The 17,328-nt window shown below is 41.4% G+C and overlaps 1 protein-coding gene across 4 annotated transcripts in view; it reads left to right on the forward strand.

The window, feature by feature from the left end:
- The window catches only part of homer1b (homer scaffold protein 1b), a 155,117-nt gene that overhangs the window by 53,152 nt on the left and 84,637 nt on the right, over positions 1 to 17,328 (forward strand). For 3 of the 4 annotated variants that reach the window (XM_055920604.1, XM_055920602.1, XM_055920603.1), the window contains 4 exons: positions 4,111 to 4,267; positions 5,173 to 5,304; positions 10,921 to 11,016; positions 12,300 to 12,445. In XM_055920604.1, coding sequence (XP_055776579.1) covers positions 4,111 to 4,267; positions 5,173 to 5,304; positions 10,921 to 11,016; positions 12,300 to 12,445 — 531 coding nt within the window. Of the gene's footprint in view, positions 1 to 3,319; positions 4,268 to 5,172; positions 5,305 to 10,920; positions 11,017 to 12,299; positions 12,446 to 17,328 lie in introns of those variants that run through there. The other variant, XM_055920601.1, reaches the window with a different exon arrangement.

Below are 17,328 nucleotides of genomic sequence, written 5' to 3' on the forward strand. Positions count from 1 at the left end.
CCTGGCTGGCTAGTTATTTCAATAGGATAACAACAAGTGGCTACCTAGCTAATACTTACTCACATGGATTCATAAATCATTGCTAAGAATATTGAAAATGTCTGCAGATTCCACTGGTCATTGTTTTCTGGCTGGTTGCATTGATGCTAGCTAGGTACCAAGCTAAAGCTAGCTAGCTAGCTAGCTACCCCAGAAGTTACTAATAACATCTGTATCAAAGATATTTGCAAACATTGTTGATCCTGCTCGTTTGATCTTGATCTAATTTCAAATGCTCACACAGACGTATTCCCATTCGGTCGAACAAATAATTCCTTATTATCAACACAGTATTGTAGAGCTTTGACAGTGATCATAATGGTGGGCCTTGGTTTGTACGTGCAAATTCAGCAAAAACAACATTCTATAATAGAATTGTGTGGGGATGAGGTTGTTGGATGGACTATTTACAGATTGGCTATGTACAGGTGCAGTGATCTGTGATCTGCTCTGACAGCTGGTGCTTAAAATTAGTTAGGGAGATCTCTGGCTTCAGTGATTTTTGCAATTCATTCCAGTCATTGGCAGAAGAGAACTGGAAGGAAAGGCAGCCAAATGAGGAATTGGCTTTGGGGGTGACCAGTGAAATATACCTGCTGGAGCGCCTGCTTTGGGTGGGTGCTGCTATACTGACCAGTGAGCTGAGATAAGGCAGGGCTTTACCTAGCAAAGACTTATAGATGACCTGGAGCCAGTGGGTTTGGCGACGAATAAGAAGCGAGGTCCAGCCAATGAGAGCATAAAGGTCGCAGTGGTGGGTGGTATATGGGGCTTTGGTGACAAAATGGATGGCACTGTGATAGACTGCATCCAATTTGCTGAGTAGAGTGTTGGAGGCTATTTTGTAAATGACATCGCCGAAGTCAAAAATCGGCAGGATAGTCAGTTTTACGAGGGTATGTTTGGCAGCATGAGTGAAGGATGCTTTGTTGCGAAACAGGAAGCCGATTCTAGATTTACTTTTGGATTGGAGATGCTTAATGTGAGTCTGGAAGGAGAGTTTACAGTCTAACCAGACACCTAGGTATTTGTAGTTGTCCACATATTCTAAGTCAGAACGGTCCAGAGTAGTGATACTGGACGGGCGGGCAGGTGCGGGCAGTGATTGGTTGAAGAGCATGCATTTAGTTTTATTTGCATTTAAGAGCAGTTGGAGGCCACGGACGGAGAGTTGTATGGCATTAAAGCCCGTCTGGAGGTTAGTTAACACAGTGTCCAAAGAAGGGCCAGAAGTATACAGAATGGTGTCGTCTGCGTAGAGGTGGATCAGAGAATCACCAGCAGCAAGAGGGACATCATTGATGAAAACAGAGAAAAGAGTCAGCCCGAGAATTGAACCCTGTGACACCCCCATAGACTTCCAGAGGTCCGGATAACAGGCCCTCCGATTTGACACACTGAACTTTGTCTGAGAAGTAGTTGGTGAACCAGGCGAGGCAGTCATTTGAGAAACCAAGGCTGTTGAGTCTGCCGATAAGAATGTGGTGATTGACAGAGTCGAAAGCCTTGACAGGTTGATGAATACAGCTGCACAGTATTTATTGTCTCTTAGTATTGTATCTTATCGATGGCGGTTATGATATCGTTTAGGACCTTCAGCGTGGCTGAGGTGCACCCATGACCAGCTCGGAAACCAGATTGCATAGCGGAGAATGGTTTGACTTACCTGTAATAAGGCACATACAGTATATTTAGCAATAACAAATATAAACATTTATTATCTGCTATAACAACAGTTACTAAAATGAGATTCAAATGGCTACAACTTAGCTAGACAGGCAAAATGTGGCTAACAGTAGTTTCTTAGCTGGCATAACAATTTGTGCATAAAATGCTGCTCAATGATGAAAAATTTACTAAAACATTGACAACTTCGTCAGCGAACATAAGGAAATAAATGCTGTACTCAGTTATTGCATTCATGCACAGTGAAGGATAAAAGAGTTAGAATGATAATGTTAGAAAACCAGAGATTCTATGCGAAGCCACAGGCGGCGAGCTGAACTCATTATTTAACACTGCAAGTGTAATGGATGGGAAATGGCTAGCTAGTTAGCGGTGGTGCTCGCTAATATCGTTTCAATCGGTTACGTTACTCGCTTTGAGACCTTGAAGTGGTGGTTCCCCTTGCTCTGCAAGGTCTGCGGCTTTTGTGGATTGATGGGTAACGATGCTTCGTGGGTGACTGTTGTAGATGTGTGCAGAGGGTCCCTGGTTCGCGCCCGGGTCGGGGCGAGGGGAAGGACTAAAGTTATACTGTTACATTGATGGTGTTGACCCGGATCACTGGTTGCTGCGGAAAAGGAGGAGATTGAAAGGGGGGTGAGTGTAACGGATGTGAAATGGCTAGCTAGTTAGCGGTGGTGCACGCTAATAGCGTTTCAATCGGTTACGTCACTCGCTTTGAGACCTTGAATTAGTGGTTCCCCTTGCTCTGCAAGGGCCGCGGCTTTTGTGGAGCGATGGGTAACGATGCTTCGTGGGTGACTGTTGTTGATGTGTGCAGAGGGTCCCTGGTTCGCGCCCGGGTCGGGGCGAGGGGGCGGACTAAAGTTATACTGTTACAAAAGCCTGTGCTAGCTGTGACGTCATCAGTCACTCAGGTTTTCTTATTAAAGATGAATAAAACAGAAATTAATATATAACTGTTGTTTTCCGATCAATTAAAATGTTGTAATTAATGTTGTTGTATTGTACTGGAACTTATGACAACAAATTGTAATCTATTGGGTTCAATTAAGAAAAATAGGATTCTGATTAGGGTGACAAAATCCTACAAGACTTATAGGATCCAATCAGATTACTTTTTATTTCCAATAGGAAAAAAGTCGTCCAAAAGGATTTTGATATAGGATTCCAGTAGAAAAGTCATAAATCCTATAGAATATTTTGACACATTTGGCCCTCCCAACAACTGGAATAGGCACATTCAAACAGAAGTGGAGATTGAAAATGTCCAAAATGTCAATTTTCTAAAATATTGCATGCTAGTGATGCTAGCACAGTAAATTAGCTTACTCGCTTCTGAAGAGGGATAGGAATGGTGGATGTTTTTGAAAAATCTACTCACAGCCAATAAAATGCTTTCACTGGCAGCCGCTGGCAATCTGCACTCCATTCATATGTATTAGAAAAGTTTCCAATATGAACTTCCCATTTACAACCACTGCTTTCCCTCTCTCCCTTATCTCCTTCTCCCCCCCTCTTTGTTGATTCTGTACAGCAGTGGTCATCACAGTGGTTAACAATTTCTTTTAAATTCAAGTGTATTGCTGGCCATTCGGATAGCTCAAATCACTGTGCCTGCAGCTTCTACGACCCCACAGCCACGTTCGATACTATGTGAGATTTCATAACTTTTCTCTATATTTAGCCGGTTCTCTATATTTAGCCTGTAGCCCCTCTCTCACCATACCACTGGCATTCACAAATCAGAGCAGGGAGAGACAGCACTGCCATTCAGAAGAGAGACTGCCTGGATGTGCACTTGTATAGCCTACACGTATAGGAAGTGCCATTTAGCAGACACTTATCCAGAGAGAGGAGCTATTAGGTTTAAGTGCCTTGCTCAGGAGCACATTGACAGATTTTTTTACCTCGTCGGCTCGGGGATTCAAAACAGCGAACTTTCGATTACTGGCCCAACGCTCTTAACCACTACGCTACCTGCGGCATGTATTAGTATGTGCAGCATGATTGGTGTGTATGTGGCCTGTATGTGGGTGTAGTAGGTCTGTGTATGTTTATAGGAGGTTTGTGTGTATAAGAAGATAGTGTGTGTGGAGAAGGTGGTGTGTAGGCAGTAAGTAAGTGCGTGTGTGTGTGTGCGCACATGTGTGCAGGAAGTTAGTCTTCACTCCGTCCTGTCAGTCAGTCAGTTGGTGAACTTTAACCACACGCTGCCCTCCCTGTGGTTGTCATGGAAGGCGGTGGCGAGTTGGTGATTCGGTTACCGGGACGATCCCGTTCCCCGGACAACAACGGCAACAGTAACTTTGGGTTAGGCGAGTTTGGCCAGACAATGGTGTTAAGGCACAAAGAGGTTCACCACTTCTTCTTGACCCCCTTCAGGGAGCAGCCGATCTACAGCACGCGGGCCCATGCGTTCCAGATTGACCCCAACACCAAGAAGAACTGGGTGCCCACCAGTAAACACGCTGTCGCCGTGTCCTACTTCTATGACAGCACCCGCAACGTTTACCGCATCATCAGCCTCGACGGCACCAAGGTAAAGGCTACTTATAGTGCTTATAACACGTATAACTCTCCTGAGATACTGAAACTCCTGTTATGCCTATATGCTATGTCCACTTGCAGGTATTTGTTTCTAACACTGTGCAGGTCTTTATGGACGTTGTTAGAAGTTCCTTTTGGTTGGTTGAGTACAACATAGGAGCTGCACTGTGATATTGCAAAAGCAGTAGGTTTTTCACCTGCTACGCTGGAAGCATAACTTTTGTCCAGCATGGGCAGTGTGAGCTACTTCAAGTGTTCTCAATTGTGAGCTGCATGTCGAAATCTAGAAAATTGAACCAGAGTGTACGTTTACGCTGAGCAGCACGAGCATCTTGCAGAGCCGCACTGCTTACGCCCAGGTTTCATTGAATTGGAGCGTCTCGCACTGCAAAAGTTACGTGTCTAGTGTAGCAGGCCAGTAAGTTACATGTGAGACAAGCATAGTAGAAGGGTCATTACTTTTTGTAGGCTGTAGCTCGAAAAATTATTTGGTTCATTGGAAAGCTCTAAAAACATTCTAAAGACATTAAACACAAGGTGACTGCACCATCATCCATTGCCAAGGGAAAGATAACTAGCACAATTTTAACACATCCAGTTTAGTGGGTTTGTCTAGTGTTAATGGACAATCTAATGTACAAACATGTCAGTGGGTGGACAGCATAGCTAATACGGGCATGATTCAGCCGAGTGCCAGAATCTAGAATGTGTTTTATTCAGCTCATGTGTCAGACAGAGCCAGGAGTGCCCTAATAGGTGTGTGTGAATGTCTTACTGTGTGATAGGGACAGGGTCCATTTTAGGTCTGGACTTGAGTCCACTCTCCTCTCTGGGTATTTTAGTCTTGTGGGTTTGATTTGTTGTAATTTGATCTAATGTGTGTGTTTGCTCCTGTAGGCGATAATCAACAGCACCATCAGCCCCAACATGACCTTCACCAAGACGTCTCAGAAGTTTGGACAGTGGGCCGACAGCAGAGCTAACACTGTTTATGGCTTGGGCTTCTCTACTGAACACCACCTGACCAAGGTACACACACACGCATCCCTTAAAAGTGGTTCCCTCTGCGCTTTCTCTCTCTCTCTTCTTTACTGTTCTTTCTTTCTTCTCGCCGGGTAGCTCTTCCACTTTTAGCTCTAATGAGGCACTATGTGTGTGTGTCAGTGTGTGTGTATGTGGGCGGGTGGTTCCTTCCTCTGCAGTATGATTAAGTTATGTCGTGAGCCGGGGGAGGCACACAGCAGCCCTACTCTCAGACATTACGCATATGCATACATGCAGCCACACACGCACACACACACACACACACGCACCAGTTGTAAATGAGAACTTGTTCTCAAATGGCCTACCTGGTTAAATAAAGGTGAAATAAAAAAAAAAACACGCACCCACACACAGACACGCCCACACACGCACGCACACACATACGCACACACGCACCCACACATACACACGCACCCACACACACGCACGCACACACACACACACACACACACTCGCACCCACGCACTCACACATATACACACCCACACACACAGAGAGAATAAGCAGAATAATTATGTTCTTAATCTTATAATCATTAACGTCTTAATTTCATGATTAGGGATATTAACATTGGGTATAGATTCTCAATCAATATTCCACTAGTAATCCAGTAATAATGAACCCTCTGAGCACACACTCGTTGAATCAACGTTTTTTCCATGTAATTTCTATGAAATTAAATTGAGCCAACATTGAATAGACGTCTGTTCACCCCAGGTGGCAAGGGTAGGTAACAACACATCTATCACGCTGATCTTCAACACAGGGGCCCCTCAGGGGTGCGTGCTCAGTTCCCTTCTGTACTACCTGTTCACTCATGACTGCATGGCCAGGCACGACTCCAGCACAATCATTACGTTTACAGATTACACAACAGTGTAGGCCTGATCACCGACAACGACGAGACAGCCTATAGGGAGGCGGTCAGAGACCTGGCTGTGTGGTGCCAGGACAACAACCTCTCCCTCAACGTGATCAACACAAAGGAGATGATTGTGGACTACAGGAAACGGAGGACCGAGCACGCCCCCATTCTCATCGACCGGGCTGTAGTGGAGCAGGTTGAGAGCTTCAAGTTCCTTGGTGTGCACATCACCAGCAAATGAACATGGTCCAAGCACACCAAGACAGTCGTGAAGAGGGCTCGACAAAACCTATTCCCCCTCAGGAGACAGTATTTGGCATGGGTCCTCAGATCCTCAAATGGTTATACAGCTGCACCATCAAGAGCATCCTGACGGGTTGCATCACTGCCTGGTATGGCAACTGCTCGGCCTCCGACCGCAAGGAACTACAGAGGGTATTACGTACGGTCCAGTACATCACTGGGGCCAAGCTTCCTGCCATCCAGAACCTCTATACCAGGCGGTGTCAGAGGAAGGCCCAGAAAATTGTCAAAGACTCCAGCCACCTAGTCATAGACTGTTCTCTCTGCTACTGGACGGCACGCGGTACCGGAGCAGCAAGTCTAGGTCCAAGAGGCTTCTAAACAGCTTCTACCCCCAAGCCATAAGACTCCTGAACATCTAATCAAATGGCTACCCAGACTATTAGCACCCCCCCCCCCCCCCGTTTACACTGCCACTACGCTCTGTTATAATCCATGCATAATCACTTTAATAACTCTACCTACAGTACATGTACATATTACCTCAATTACCTTGACTAACCGGTGCCCCCGCACGTTGACTCTCTACTGGTACCGCCTGTATATAGCCTCGCTATTGTTATTTTACTGCTGCGCTTTAATTATTTGTTACTTTTATTACTTTTTTTGTGGTATTTTTCTTAACTGCATTGTTGGTTAAGGGCTTGTAAGTAAGCATTTCACTGTAAGGCCTACACCTGTTGTATTCGGCGCATGTGACAAATACAATTGATTTGATTTGTTCCCAGTGGGAAGACATAGGTGTCCCTCAAGACTACACTAAAACTAGTGAATCCAGTTGGTTGGAGTAGCATGGTGGCACCAGATTTGTGGCATGGGAGCCAGATGCATGGGAGTCAAATGCATACTGTATGCATACTGTATTACTGAATATAAACTTACTCAATTGTCGTGACATGACTATCATTAATGTGATGACTGCTATTCATCAAATAATTGCCTCCTACGTTTAATTAATACTTGATTAAATTAATAATGTAACAGTTAACTTAGGAACCTGGGGCACCATGGGAAAAGTTTATTTAATGAGTTACCGTTTCTAAAATTAACTCAAGAATACAGTTGATGTCGGAAGGTTACATACACCTCAACCAAATACATTTAAACTCAGTTTTTCACAATTCCTGACATTTAATCCTAGTTATAAATCCCTGTTTTAGGTCAGTTAGGGTCACCACTTTTTTTTAAGAATGTGAAATGTCAGAATAATAGTAGAGAGAATGATTTATTTCAGCCTTTATTTATTTCATCACATTCCCAGTTGGTCAGAAGTTTACATACACTCAATTAGTATTTGATAGCATTGCCTTTAAATGGTTTAACTTGGGTCAAACATTTCTGGTAGCCTTCCACAAGTTTCCCACAATAAGTTGGGTGAATTTTGTCCCATTCATCTTGACAGAGCTGGTGTAACTGAGTCAGGTTTGTAGGCCTCCTTGCTCACACACACTTTTTCAGTTCGGCCCACAACTTTTCTATAGGATTGAGGTCAGGGCTTTGTGATGGCCACTCCAATACCTTGACTTTGTTGTCCTTAAGCCATTTTGAAACAACTTTGGAAGTATGCTTGGGGTCATTGTCTGTTTGGAAGACCCATTTGCGACCAAGCTTTAACTTCCTGACAGATGTCTTGAGATGTTGCTTCAATATATCCACATCATTTTCTTTCCTCATGATGCCATCTATTTTGTGAAGTGCACCAGTCCATCCTGCAGCAAAGGACCCCGAAAACATGATGCTGCCACCCCTGTGCTTCACGGGGGTGTTCTTCGGCTTGCAAGCACCTTTTCCTCCAATCATAATGATGGCCATTATTGCTAAACAATTCTATTTTTGTTTCATCAGACCAGAGGACATTTCTCCAAAAAGTACGATCTTTGTCCCCATGTGCAGTTGCAAACCGTAGTGTGGCTTTTTTTATGGCGGTTTTGGAGTAGTGGTTCCTTCCTTGCTGAGCGGCCGTTCAGGTTATGTCGATATAGAACTCGTTTTACTGTGGATATAGATACTTTTGTACCTGTTTCCTCCAGCATCTTCAAAAGGTCCTTTGCTGTTGTTCTGGGATTGATTTGCACTTTTCACACCAAAGTACGTTCATCTCTAGGAGACAGAACGCGTCTCCTTCCTGAGCGGTATGGCGGATGCGTGTTCCCGTGGTGTGTATACTGGTGCGTACTATTGTTTGTACAGATGAACTTGGTACCTTCAGGTGTTTGGAAATTGCTCCCATGGATGAACCAGACCTGTGGAGGTCTAAAATACTTTTTCTGAGGTCTTGGCTGATTTCTTTTGATTTTCCCATGCTGTCAAGCAAAGAGGCACTGAGTTTGAAGGAAGGCCTTGAAATACATCCACAGGTACACCTTCAATTGACTGAAATTATGTCAATTAGCCTATCAGAAGCTTCTAAAGCCATGACATAATTTTCTGGAATTTTCCAAGCTGTTTAAAATAAACTTCTGACCCACTGGAATTGTGATACAGTGAATTATAAGTGAAATAATCTGTCAATTGTTGGAAAATTGACTTGTGTTATGCAAAAGTGGATGTCCTAACCGACTTGCCAAAACTGTAGTTTGTAACAAGAAACTTGTGGAGTGGTTGAAAAACGAGTTTTAATGACTCCAACCTAAGTGTATGTAAACTTCTGACTTCAACTGTATATACATATCATACCAGTCATCAATTAATCATTTCCTCATATCAGTCGTAGACTCCGTAAATCTGCACAAACCCGGGTCTCACTGATCATTCCGTAACACACAAATGGATTTTATTATTTATTTACTAAGAAGGTAAATGATAACATAAGATACACATACACACACACACGGTATAGGTTATTGATTAGAAACTTAATGCGATGACAACAGGTCCCTAGCGGAGCAACACAATATAATGTGTTACACAAGATGGAGATTTAAAGAGAGAGAGCGAGAGTGAGGGAGAAAGAGAAACAACACTTGGATACATTTGTAAACTGCACTTACTTTAGCCCAGATACCTTGCCCCCAACTGCCGATCTTATGGGTAAGAAGTGTAATGCATGTATTTACATGTTGAAGGTCTTTATTGGGTATCTCTGTGGGGTTTCTCTGTTGGGCCCAGGCCTTCGTGGGCCGAGTTCCACTTAGTGAGAGAGGTTCGGCCTTGTTCTTTGGATGGCCATCTCCTTCGTTCTCTGGTGTAAATCTCTGATTAGATACAGTATTTAAAACAGCTACTCAACCGTGGCATTGATTGTTAAGAGGTTCCTTTTGTCTTCTTCAACCTCGTGTTGCGTTTCGGTGTCACGACTAATCGTAGACCTTCTCGTCTGATATGTTAATTCTTAACTCAAGTGCTTTATAACCTTGAGTAGAAAGTGGGCATTTCCGTCTTGCTGACACGCTCCCTGTGTTCCCTGGGGCGTAGCTAGTTACGATGCAATGTATCAGAATTTACTATGATCTTGTTAGATAACTAAAATCACAGTCTTATCGTCACAAAAACATTCTCTGTAATTTGGATATTTTCTGCACAATGTAAAGTATGTCAACATGAGATACACATTATGAAATCCCTTCAAGTTACATTGTTTTCGTTATAACGTCTTCATTTAACTTTTAATGACATCACAAAATAGACATTAATCTTCCACATTCCATCTCTTATCATTACCAAAATTCGGAGGATGAAATAATTGTCCATGTGTCCATTGTTGAATGTTGTAGTTTTGAGCAGTAAACTCTTCATAAGGCAGACAGACATTCCAATCACCCATACTAGAGACCAGAAAGGAGTCTGCTGACAATTTACGATTAATGTAAGGTGTCATAAAACCCCCACATCAATCCCTCTTCCCCCTGCGGGAGAGAGAGAGCTCTGTAGAGCTGATCCACTGTAACCTGATCCTTTGGATCCTCACAATATAGTCATGACACAATGTATGACAAAGCTGTAAGTCACTTTGAATCAAAGTGTGACAGAGAACAGCTGGTGACATAGTATAAATGAAGCCCCTCCCACAAGGGAGAGAGAGGGAGAGTGAAACGAGAAAGAGGAGTTTACCCAGTTTGTCTGTGTTTATTTATGTTTCTAATGTTCCTATGATGTTACTATGTCTCTATGCACATGCCTGTGTCCGCACACTCGCATGGGTTTTACTGTAAGGGTTACTGTGCCATTCTCTGGTTGACATACATCGCTCACGTTTCTACTGAGGCATTATGGGTAGGGGCATCCATTCCATAGCCCAAATGTTGGACGTCAAATCAGATGCCTCCCATTTGGTCGCTAATGACAACCTCCTCTACCCTCTTAATACTAACATACTAGTGTGTTTTTTTGTGTGTGCACAGGTGTACTCTAAAGTGACAAATATTTTGTATTAGAACTAGAAATTGACGTTCTATCTCTCTGAGTATGTGACCAGTCTCTGTCTCGCTCTCCAGTTTGCAGATAAGTTTGCAGAGTATAAGGAGGCAGCTCGTCAGGCCAAGGGAAAAAGTCAAGATGGAAAGATGGAACTAGCCACCTCTCCCTCTCAGGTATTCACCACTAAAAACACAGCCACTGCTCCCTCTTAGGTACTCACACTAAAAACTCAGCCACTGCTCTCTCTTACATTAGGCACTCACACTAAAAACACAACCAATGTTCCCTCTTAGGCACTCACACTAAAAACACAGCCACTGCTCCCTCTTAGGTACTCACACTAAAAACACAGCCACTGCTCCCTCTTAGGTACTCACACTAAAAAATCCACAACACTCTCCTGTGGTACTTCATAAATTTACAGCTGGGAAAAAAGAGAACCATGCAACAAACATATGAACTTGGGAATCCCTGCATTTATTAGATTATTGCGTTTTCGTTGCATATTTATTTGTCCTCCTTTGAACAGAAATGGAAGAAATTAGGTTGTTTTTAAGATTCAAACCCCAGAGTCCCACCACTTCAAAAACCAGCTAAACACCCTCTCTAGTCCAGGGAAACCCTGCTAGTTTACTACACATTGCATCAGTTTACATCACATCATTACATACACAGAAAACAGGATGCTGATGAACGGTTCCTTCATCCCGTTCCTCCATCCAAAAATGATTTGGTGCTGCACTAAATATGTCGGCACAATGGAAATTGACATTGTTGCACCTGTAGAAGTCTGAGAACAGCATTGAGATGATGACGAGCATAAATTAACCCAACCTTCTTCAATAAGGCCACTTATAAATGTAAATTGTGAAATTATACTTTCAATGGGAATGTCCTGAAAGTAATTTCCTACAATGAATAAGTCTCAGTTATCCCTGTCCATCAGGCCTAAGTGGTGCATGGTTTGAGTGTGTACAATGGCCAGTTTATAACCCCTTAATTGTTTTGTAATTAAAGTGTGTAAATGTTTAGTTTGGTCACATAGGCTTAATTGTTTGCAGATAAACTTTTATATTTATTTCCCAATTTCTCTGAGCTACAATAAGCTTTGGCAGGCAGAACAGCTCAGTAATGTCATCTTGGTAATACAGAGCTAGGAGCTTATCACCAGATTCTCCTATCCGTCTCTCTCTATTTGTTTTCTCTTTTTTTCTTTCCAATTCTCTCGATCTTTCTCTCACGCCGAACAGAGGAAGAAGATGATTGCTGAATCTCCTCATGAAAAAATGACTTGGTTCATTTGAACTAATTTCATTCTCATACAATGCTTGCTCTTTGCTAGATAAATCCAGAATCACTGTTCAGCACTTTCAGACTAATGGGTTTATAAGAAGCACTGTAAACAATTCTATAATTATATGTTGATTGATGGATTGATTGCTTGTCCTGTATGTAGGAGTCGCCAGCAGGTGAACTCTCTTCACCTTTGACTCCTGTGACTCCTCCCGCCATGGACAACATCAACGGGACAGATGACCCCTGTGACATCACACCCGAGCCCCGTCCTGAACCGTCTCAGAACGCACTGGCCTTCACACACAGGTAACACACACAGGGGTGTTAATAGGGGGTTGTGTTGTGCGTGTGTGTTTGTGTGTGTGGGTGTAAACACTGAGTTTACGAAACACTTGCAATGTCAAAATCAAATCAAATGGTATTTGTCACATGCCGAAATACAAGACCTTAGAGTGAAATGCTTACTTAAATGCCCTTAACCAACAATGCAGTTTTAAGAAAAATTAGAGTTAAGAAAATAAATAATATATAAAAAAAAGAAAATAAGACAAATCGAAAAATAACAAATAATTAAGAAGCAACAATAACAGTAAAAAAATAACAGTAGTGAGGCTATATTCAGGGGGTAATGGTTAGTCGAGGTAATTGAGGTAATATGTACATGTAGGTAGAGGTAACGTGACTGCATGGATGTAAATGTGCCAGGATCCCTGTGGAACGCGTTTGACACCTCGTTGAGTCCATGCCCCAATGAATCGAGGCTGTTTTGAGGGATGCAATTCAATATTATGCATAAAGGGTAGATGCTTCCAGTTTGCAGAATAAGACAGGAGTGCGCAAGGCTGAATAAGATAAGGTTTGAGTTTGGGCACTGGGCAGTAGTTGTATATAGTTGGAAGGACAGAAAGACTGTCACTCAGTGTCCGTGTGTATGATGGGGTAAGTGTGTGTGTGTGCCAAATGTATAATTTCAAATCTTGGTTTTGTTTAAACTTTATTGTATGAAGACTCCCATTTTTCTAAATCACCCTCTATTTGTATCTTTTCTTTCCAGCGAGCAGTATAAAGCCCGTCGGGTCTGCTCTTTCTGATAGCTTGCTATACAGGTTCTGAAATAGGAGCCCTTTCCACTACCTACCCTACCAACACCAACCTCTATAGCTACTAGACCACTAACATCTTGACTATAGCACCTCTCTTTACTATAGCACACTGATGGAATCAATCACATTCTCAACATCTGTACTTAACTTGAGTTAAGAGAAATCACACTCTCAACATCTGTACTATGACTTGAGTTAAGAGGAATCACACTCTTGTTATCACCTTTATTATTATATCTCCCTCATTAAATGCAGAGGTCACTAAAAAACTCCTCAAATGTGACTGACCCCTTGAGTGAAAAATACTGATGCCTTGTTTGGTTCTCTTACTATACTGAACAAAAACATAAACAGAACATGCAACAATTTCTAAGATTACAGTTCATATGAGGAAATCAGTCAATTTAAATAAATTCATTAGGCCCTAATCTATGGATTTCACATGACTGGGGAATACATATATGCATCTGTTGGTCACAGATACCTTGAGAAAAAAAAGGCCTCACAATGGGCCTCATGGATCTCAACACAGTATGTTTGTGCATTCAAATTGCAAATGATAAAATGCAATTGCGTTCATTGTCTGTAGCTTATGCCTGCCCATACAATGACCACACCGCGACCATGGGGCACTCTGTTCACAATGTTGACATCAGCAAACCGCTCGCTCACACAACACCATACACGTACACTGCGGTTGTGAGGCCGCAGAGACGTTGGAGTTGGCTTATGGTATAAAAATTAACATTAAATTATTTGGCAACAGCTCTGGTGGACATTCCTGCAGTCAGCATGCCAATTGTACGATCCCTAAAATCTAGAGACATATGTGTTACATTGTGTTGTGTGACAAAACTGCACATTTAGAGTGACCTTTTATTGTCCCCAGCACAAGGTGCACCTGTGTAATGACCATGCTGTTTATTCAGGTTCTTGATATGCCACACCTGTCAGCTGGATGGATTATCTTGGCAAAGGGGAAATGTGCACATGGAACATTTCGGGGATCTTTTATTTCAGCTCATGAAACATGGGACCAACACTTTACATGTTGCGTTTATATTTTTGTTTAGTGTAAATGTTATAGTAATAGATTACATTATTATATCAAAATGTATTATTATAATGCTATTATAGCTCCATCTTTATGGCAAAAATAGCTTTTCTAAATAGATTTTAATAAATTATTATTAGTACAGTTGGCACTTTCCACAATTTTTCCATTGATCTCTATGCATTACTTGTAAGAATTATGTTGTTTAGAAATTGAACTTGGTTAGCTGGCCCTCAGAGACTTGTTGTTAATCTGTGTATATTCTTGTGATTTTGTGTCATCTCTTAAAGGACAAATTGTCTTACCTCTCTTGTATTCACAGTTTTTTAAATGGCATGTTGTTTTTGTGATGTCATACAGTAGTTTACATTATGTCAAGATGTGGGGCAAAGAATGCTGCCGTCTATACATTTCTGGGTCTATGATTAGATACTACATATTGATTATGTTCATAGATATTGAATAATGATGACTGAATATTTAATTAAATAGCCGAAGACCTACCATGCAGGGACTCGTTTGAAGTTTATTCTCCTGAAGGGGTTGATGGAGGATTTATGTAACTCTTGTATAACATATGCAGTGGGGGGTGGGGTAGAGGGAGGGAGAGAAGGAGAGAGGGAGAGCGAGAGAGAGAGAGGTGCAGTGTCTAAGGGCCTGTGTGTGTGTCACTGCAACCTAAACATGAGCTTACTGCAGATGCGCACACGCACACACACACACACACACACACGTATGCACGTACACAGACAAACACCGTGCACTACACTACACCAAAATACTGCACCAATAACCAGAATTGATTTGTAGTTTTTTATTGCACAATAAAGACAAATACAACTTTTCCAACATAAATAATCAAGAACAATTTTAATGACCACACTAATACAGATTTCAAATACTGTATGTGTAGTCAAGCATCCCAGTAGGGCATTCATAATATTTTCGAGTACCCACTGGAGACTATTGACATTTCACTGTGTAGAATGAATAAGACCTTACTGATATTCAAAAAGTATGTATTGCCTGGCCATAAAAAATCACTATGATTGTGGTTCATATTGATTAAAGTCATCAATCAATTTATCAATGTTTTGTTGATTTTTTCGATTTATCAGTTTGTCTATTACTTAGCTGATATTCAGCAACTGTATTTAACCCCCTCTGTAGTGCAGTCAGTTTTGTGAGAATTTGCAGAGGTGCTCTTTAAACACACACACACAAGCACAAACACTTTGGTGCAGATCTGCTGATGCTGCTACTATTGCTGCATGTGTGGGAGTCAGGACTGATTTTTTTCACTCATGCTAACACCTGCACATACACACACGTGATGTCGTGTTACTTTGTGAACACCAGCTGTTGTTGCTTATTAAGCTGTTGTTAAAAAATACTGTTGTTCAATCAGGGTGTTAAATTGGCCAGTGTTGATTTTTCTGTTTTACATTTCTAGTGTCGATTCAGGTGTTTAATTAACACTCATTGGTGTAAAAAAACTATGTTGGTGTTAATAACAAGTGTTAAACCAAAACTACGCCCATCATTATCATATTTCCCAGCATGCTCTTTTGCAGGTTGCTTTTTAGATTTTTATTTTATTTTCCAATATCTGTGTCTATCAAAGACAATATCAAAACATTATATAATTAGTATAATAAGAAAAATCCCCATCAAAGTTCGTCAGTTTAAGCTAGAGACATCAGTTTACATTGGATGTGTCTCAGTCCACCTCATCCGCCGATGTTGCACTTCCACATCTGCAGGGGCAGAGCTAGAGCAGTGTTTGTCAGACCTTGAAACATTGGTCTTCTCTGAACGGTTTGACCTACAAACTAGTATGACACCTCTATGGAAAGATGAGACTGTGTTCTCTGTTTTGCACAAGCGTCTTGGGACTTGTCTGAAGTTGGTACAGCCGATCTGACAACTTCTGTCTGTAGCACCTGAACAGTTTGGACTACACACTAATATGACTCCTTTTTGGGGACTATCTATTGTTCCACGTTGTGAATCTGTTATTCATTGCATTTGTATGGGCTAATAGCAGTAAGGCCACATTTAAATAAATAATTCAAATAGCTAAATGATCCTTGGTATGACCTTCTTAAAACAATTCCATATAGCTTAGTAGAACCCTCCCAATCTGTTACGCACCCGTTACTGAAATGGTTGTTCCAGTTTAGATCCTTTAGGTAGTCTCATATTTTAGTCTTCCCAGCCTGGCAGCAGTGGTTTAAAATATTTAAGTTAAAATACTTCAAAGTAGTACCTAAGTAGATTTTGTGGTATCTCTACTTTACTTACTAATTATATTTTTGACAACTGTTACTTGCAGACTGCAATGGAGACATATTGTAAAAAATATTTTGATTTGTTTAACACTTTTTTGGTTACTACATGATTCCATATGTGTTATTCATAGTTGTGATGTCTTCACTATTATTAAAAAATAGTAAAAATAAAGAAAAACACGTGAATGAGTAGGTGGGACCAAACTTTTGACATGGTACTGTATATGCTGGGGAATTCAAAATGTATTTACATGTACAATGTTTGTCCAAAATATATTCATAAAATATATAACTTAAGCACATCATATATGTAAATATATCTTAAAATATACAAGAAGTGTTAAACAATTCAAAATATATTTTATATTTCGAGATTCTTCAAAGTAGCCACCCTTTGTCTTGATGACAGCTTTGCACACTCTTGGCATTCTCTCAACTAGCTTCATGAGGAATGCTTTTCCAACAGTCTTGAAGAAGTTCCCAGATATGTGACCGACCTCTGTGATTCAGTCTTATATAGCATAAGTAGCCATTTGAAATTGTGTTTTTTACATTGAAAAAAAGCGGAGACACAGAGCTACAAAATTGTATGTCATACACTGCTTTGAGGAACAATGGGAAAGTAATTCTTCTTTGAAAGTTGTAACTTGTAACTTCACTTTTGAGAAAATGGCCTTTGAATGTTTTGGTACCTACTGGAGAGCTGTTCTTTATCTACACCCATTCAGCATCGTTCACACC

This window comes from Salvelinus fontinalis, chromosome 4 (assembly GCF_029448725.1).
Source record: "Salvelinus fontinalis isolate EN_2023a chromosome 4, ASM2944872v1, whole genome shotgun sequence".
In the NCBI taxonomy this organism is placed as follows: Eukaryota; Metazoa; Chordata; class Actinopteri; order Salmoniformes; family Salmonidae; genus Salvelinus; species Salvelinus fontinalis.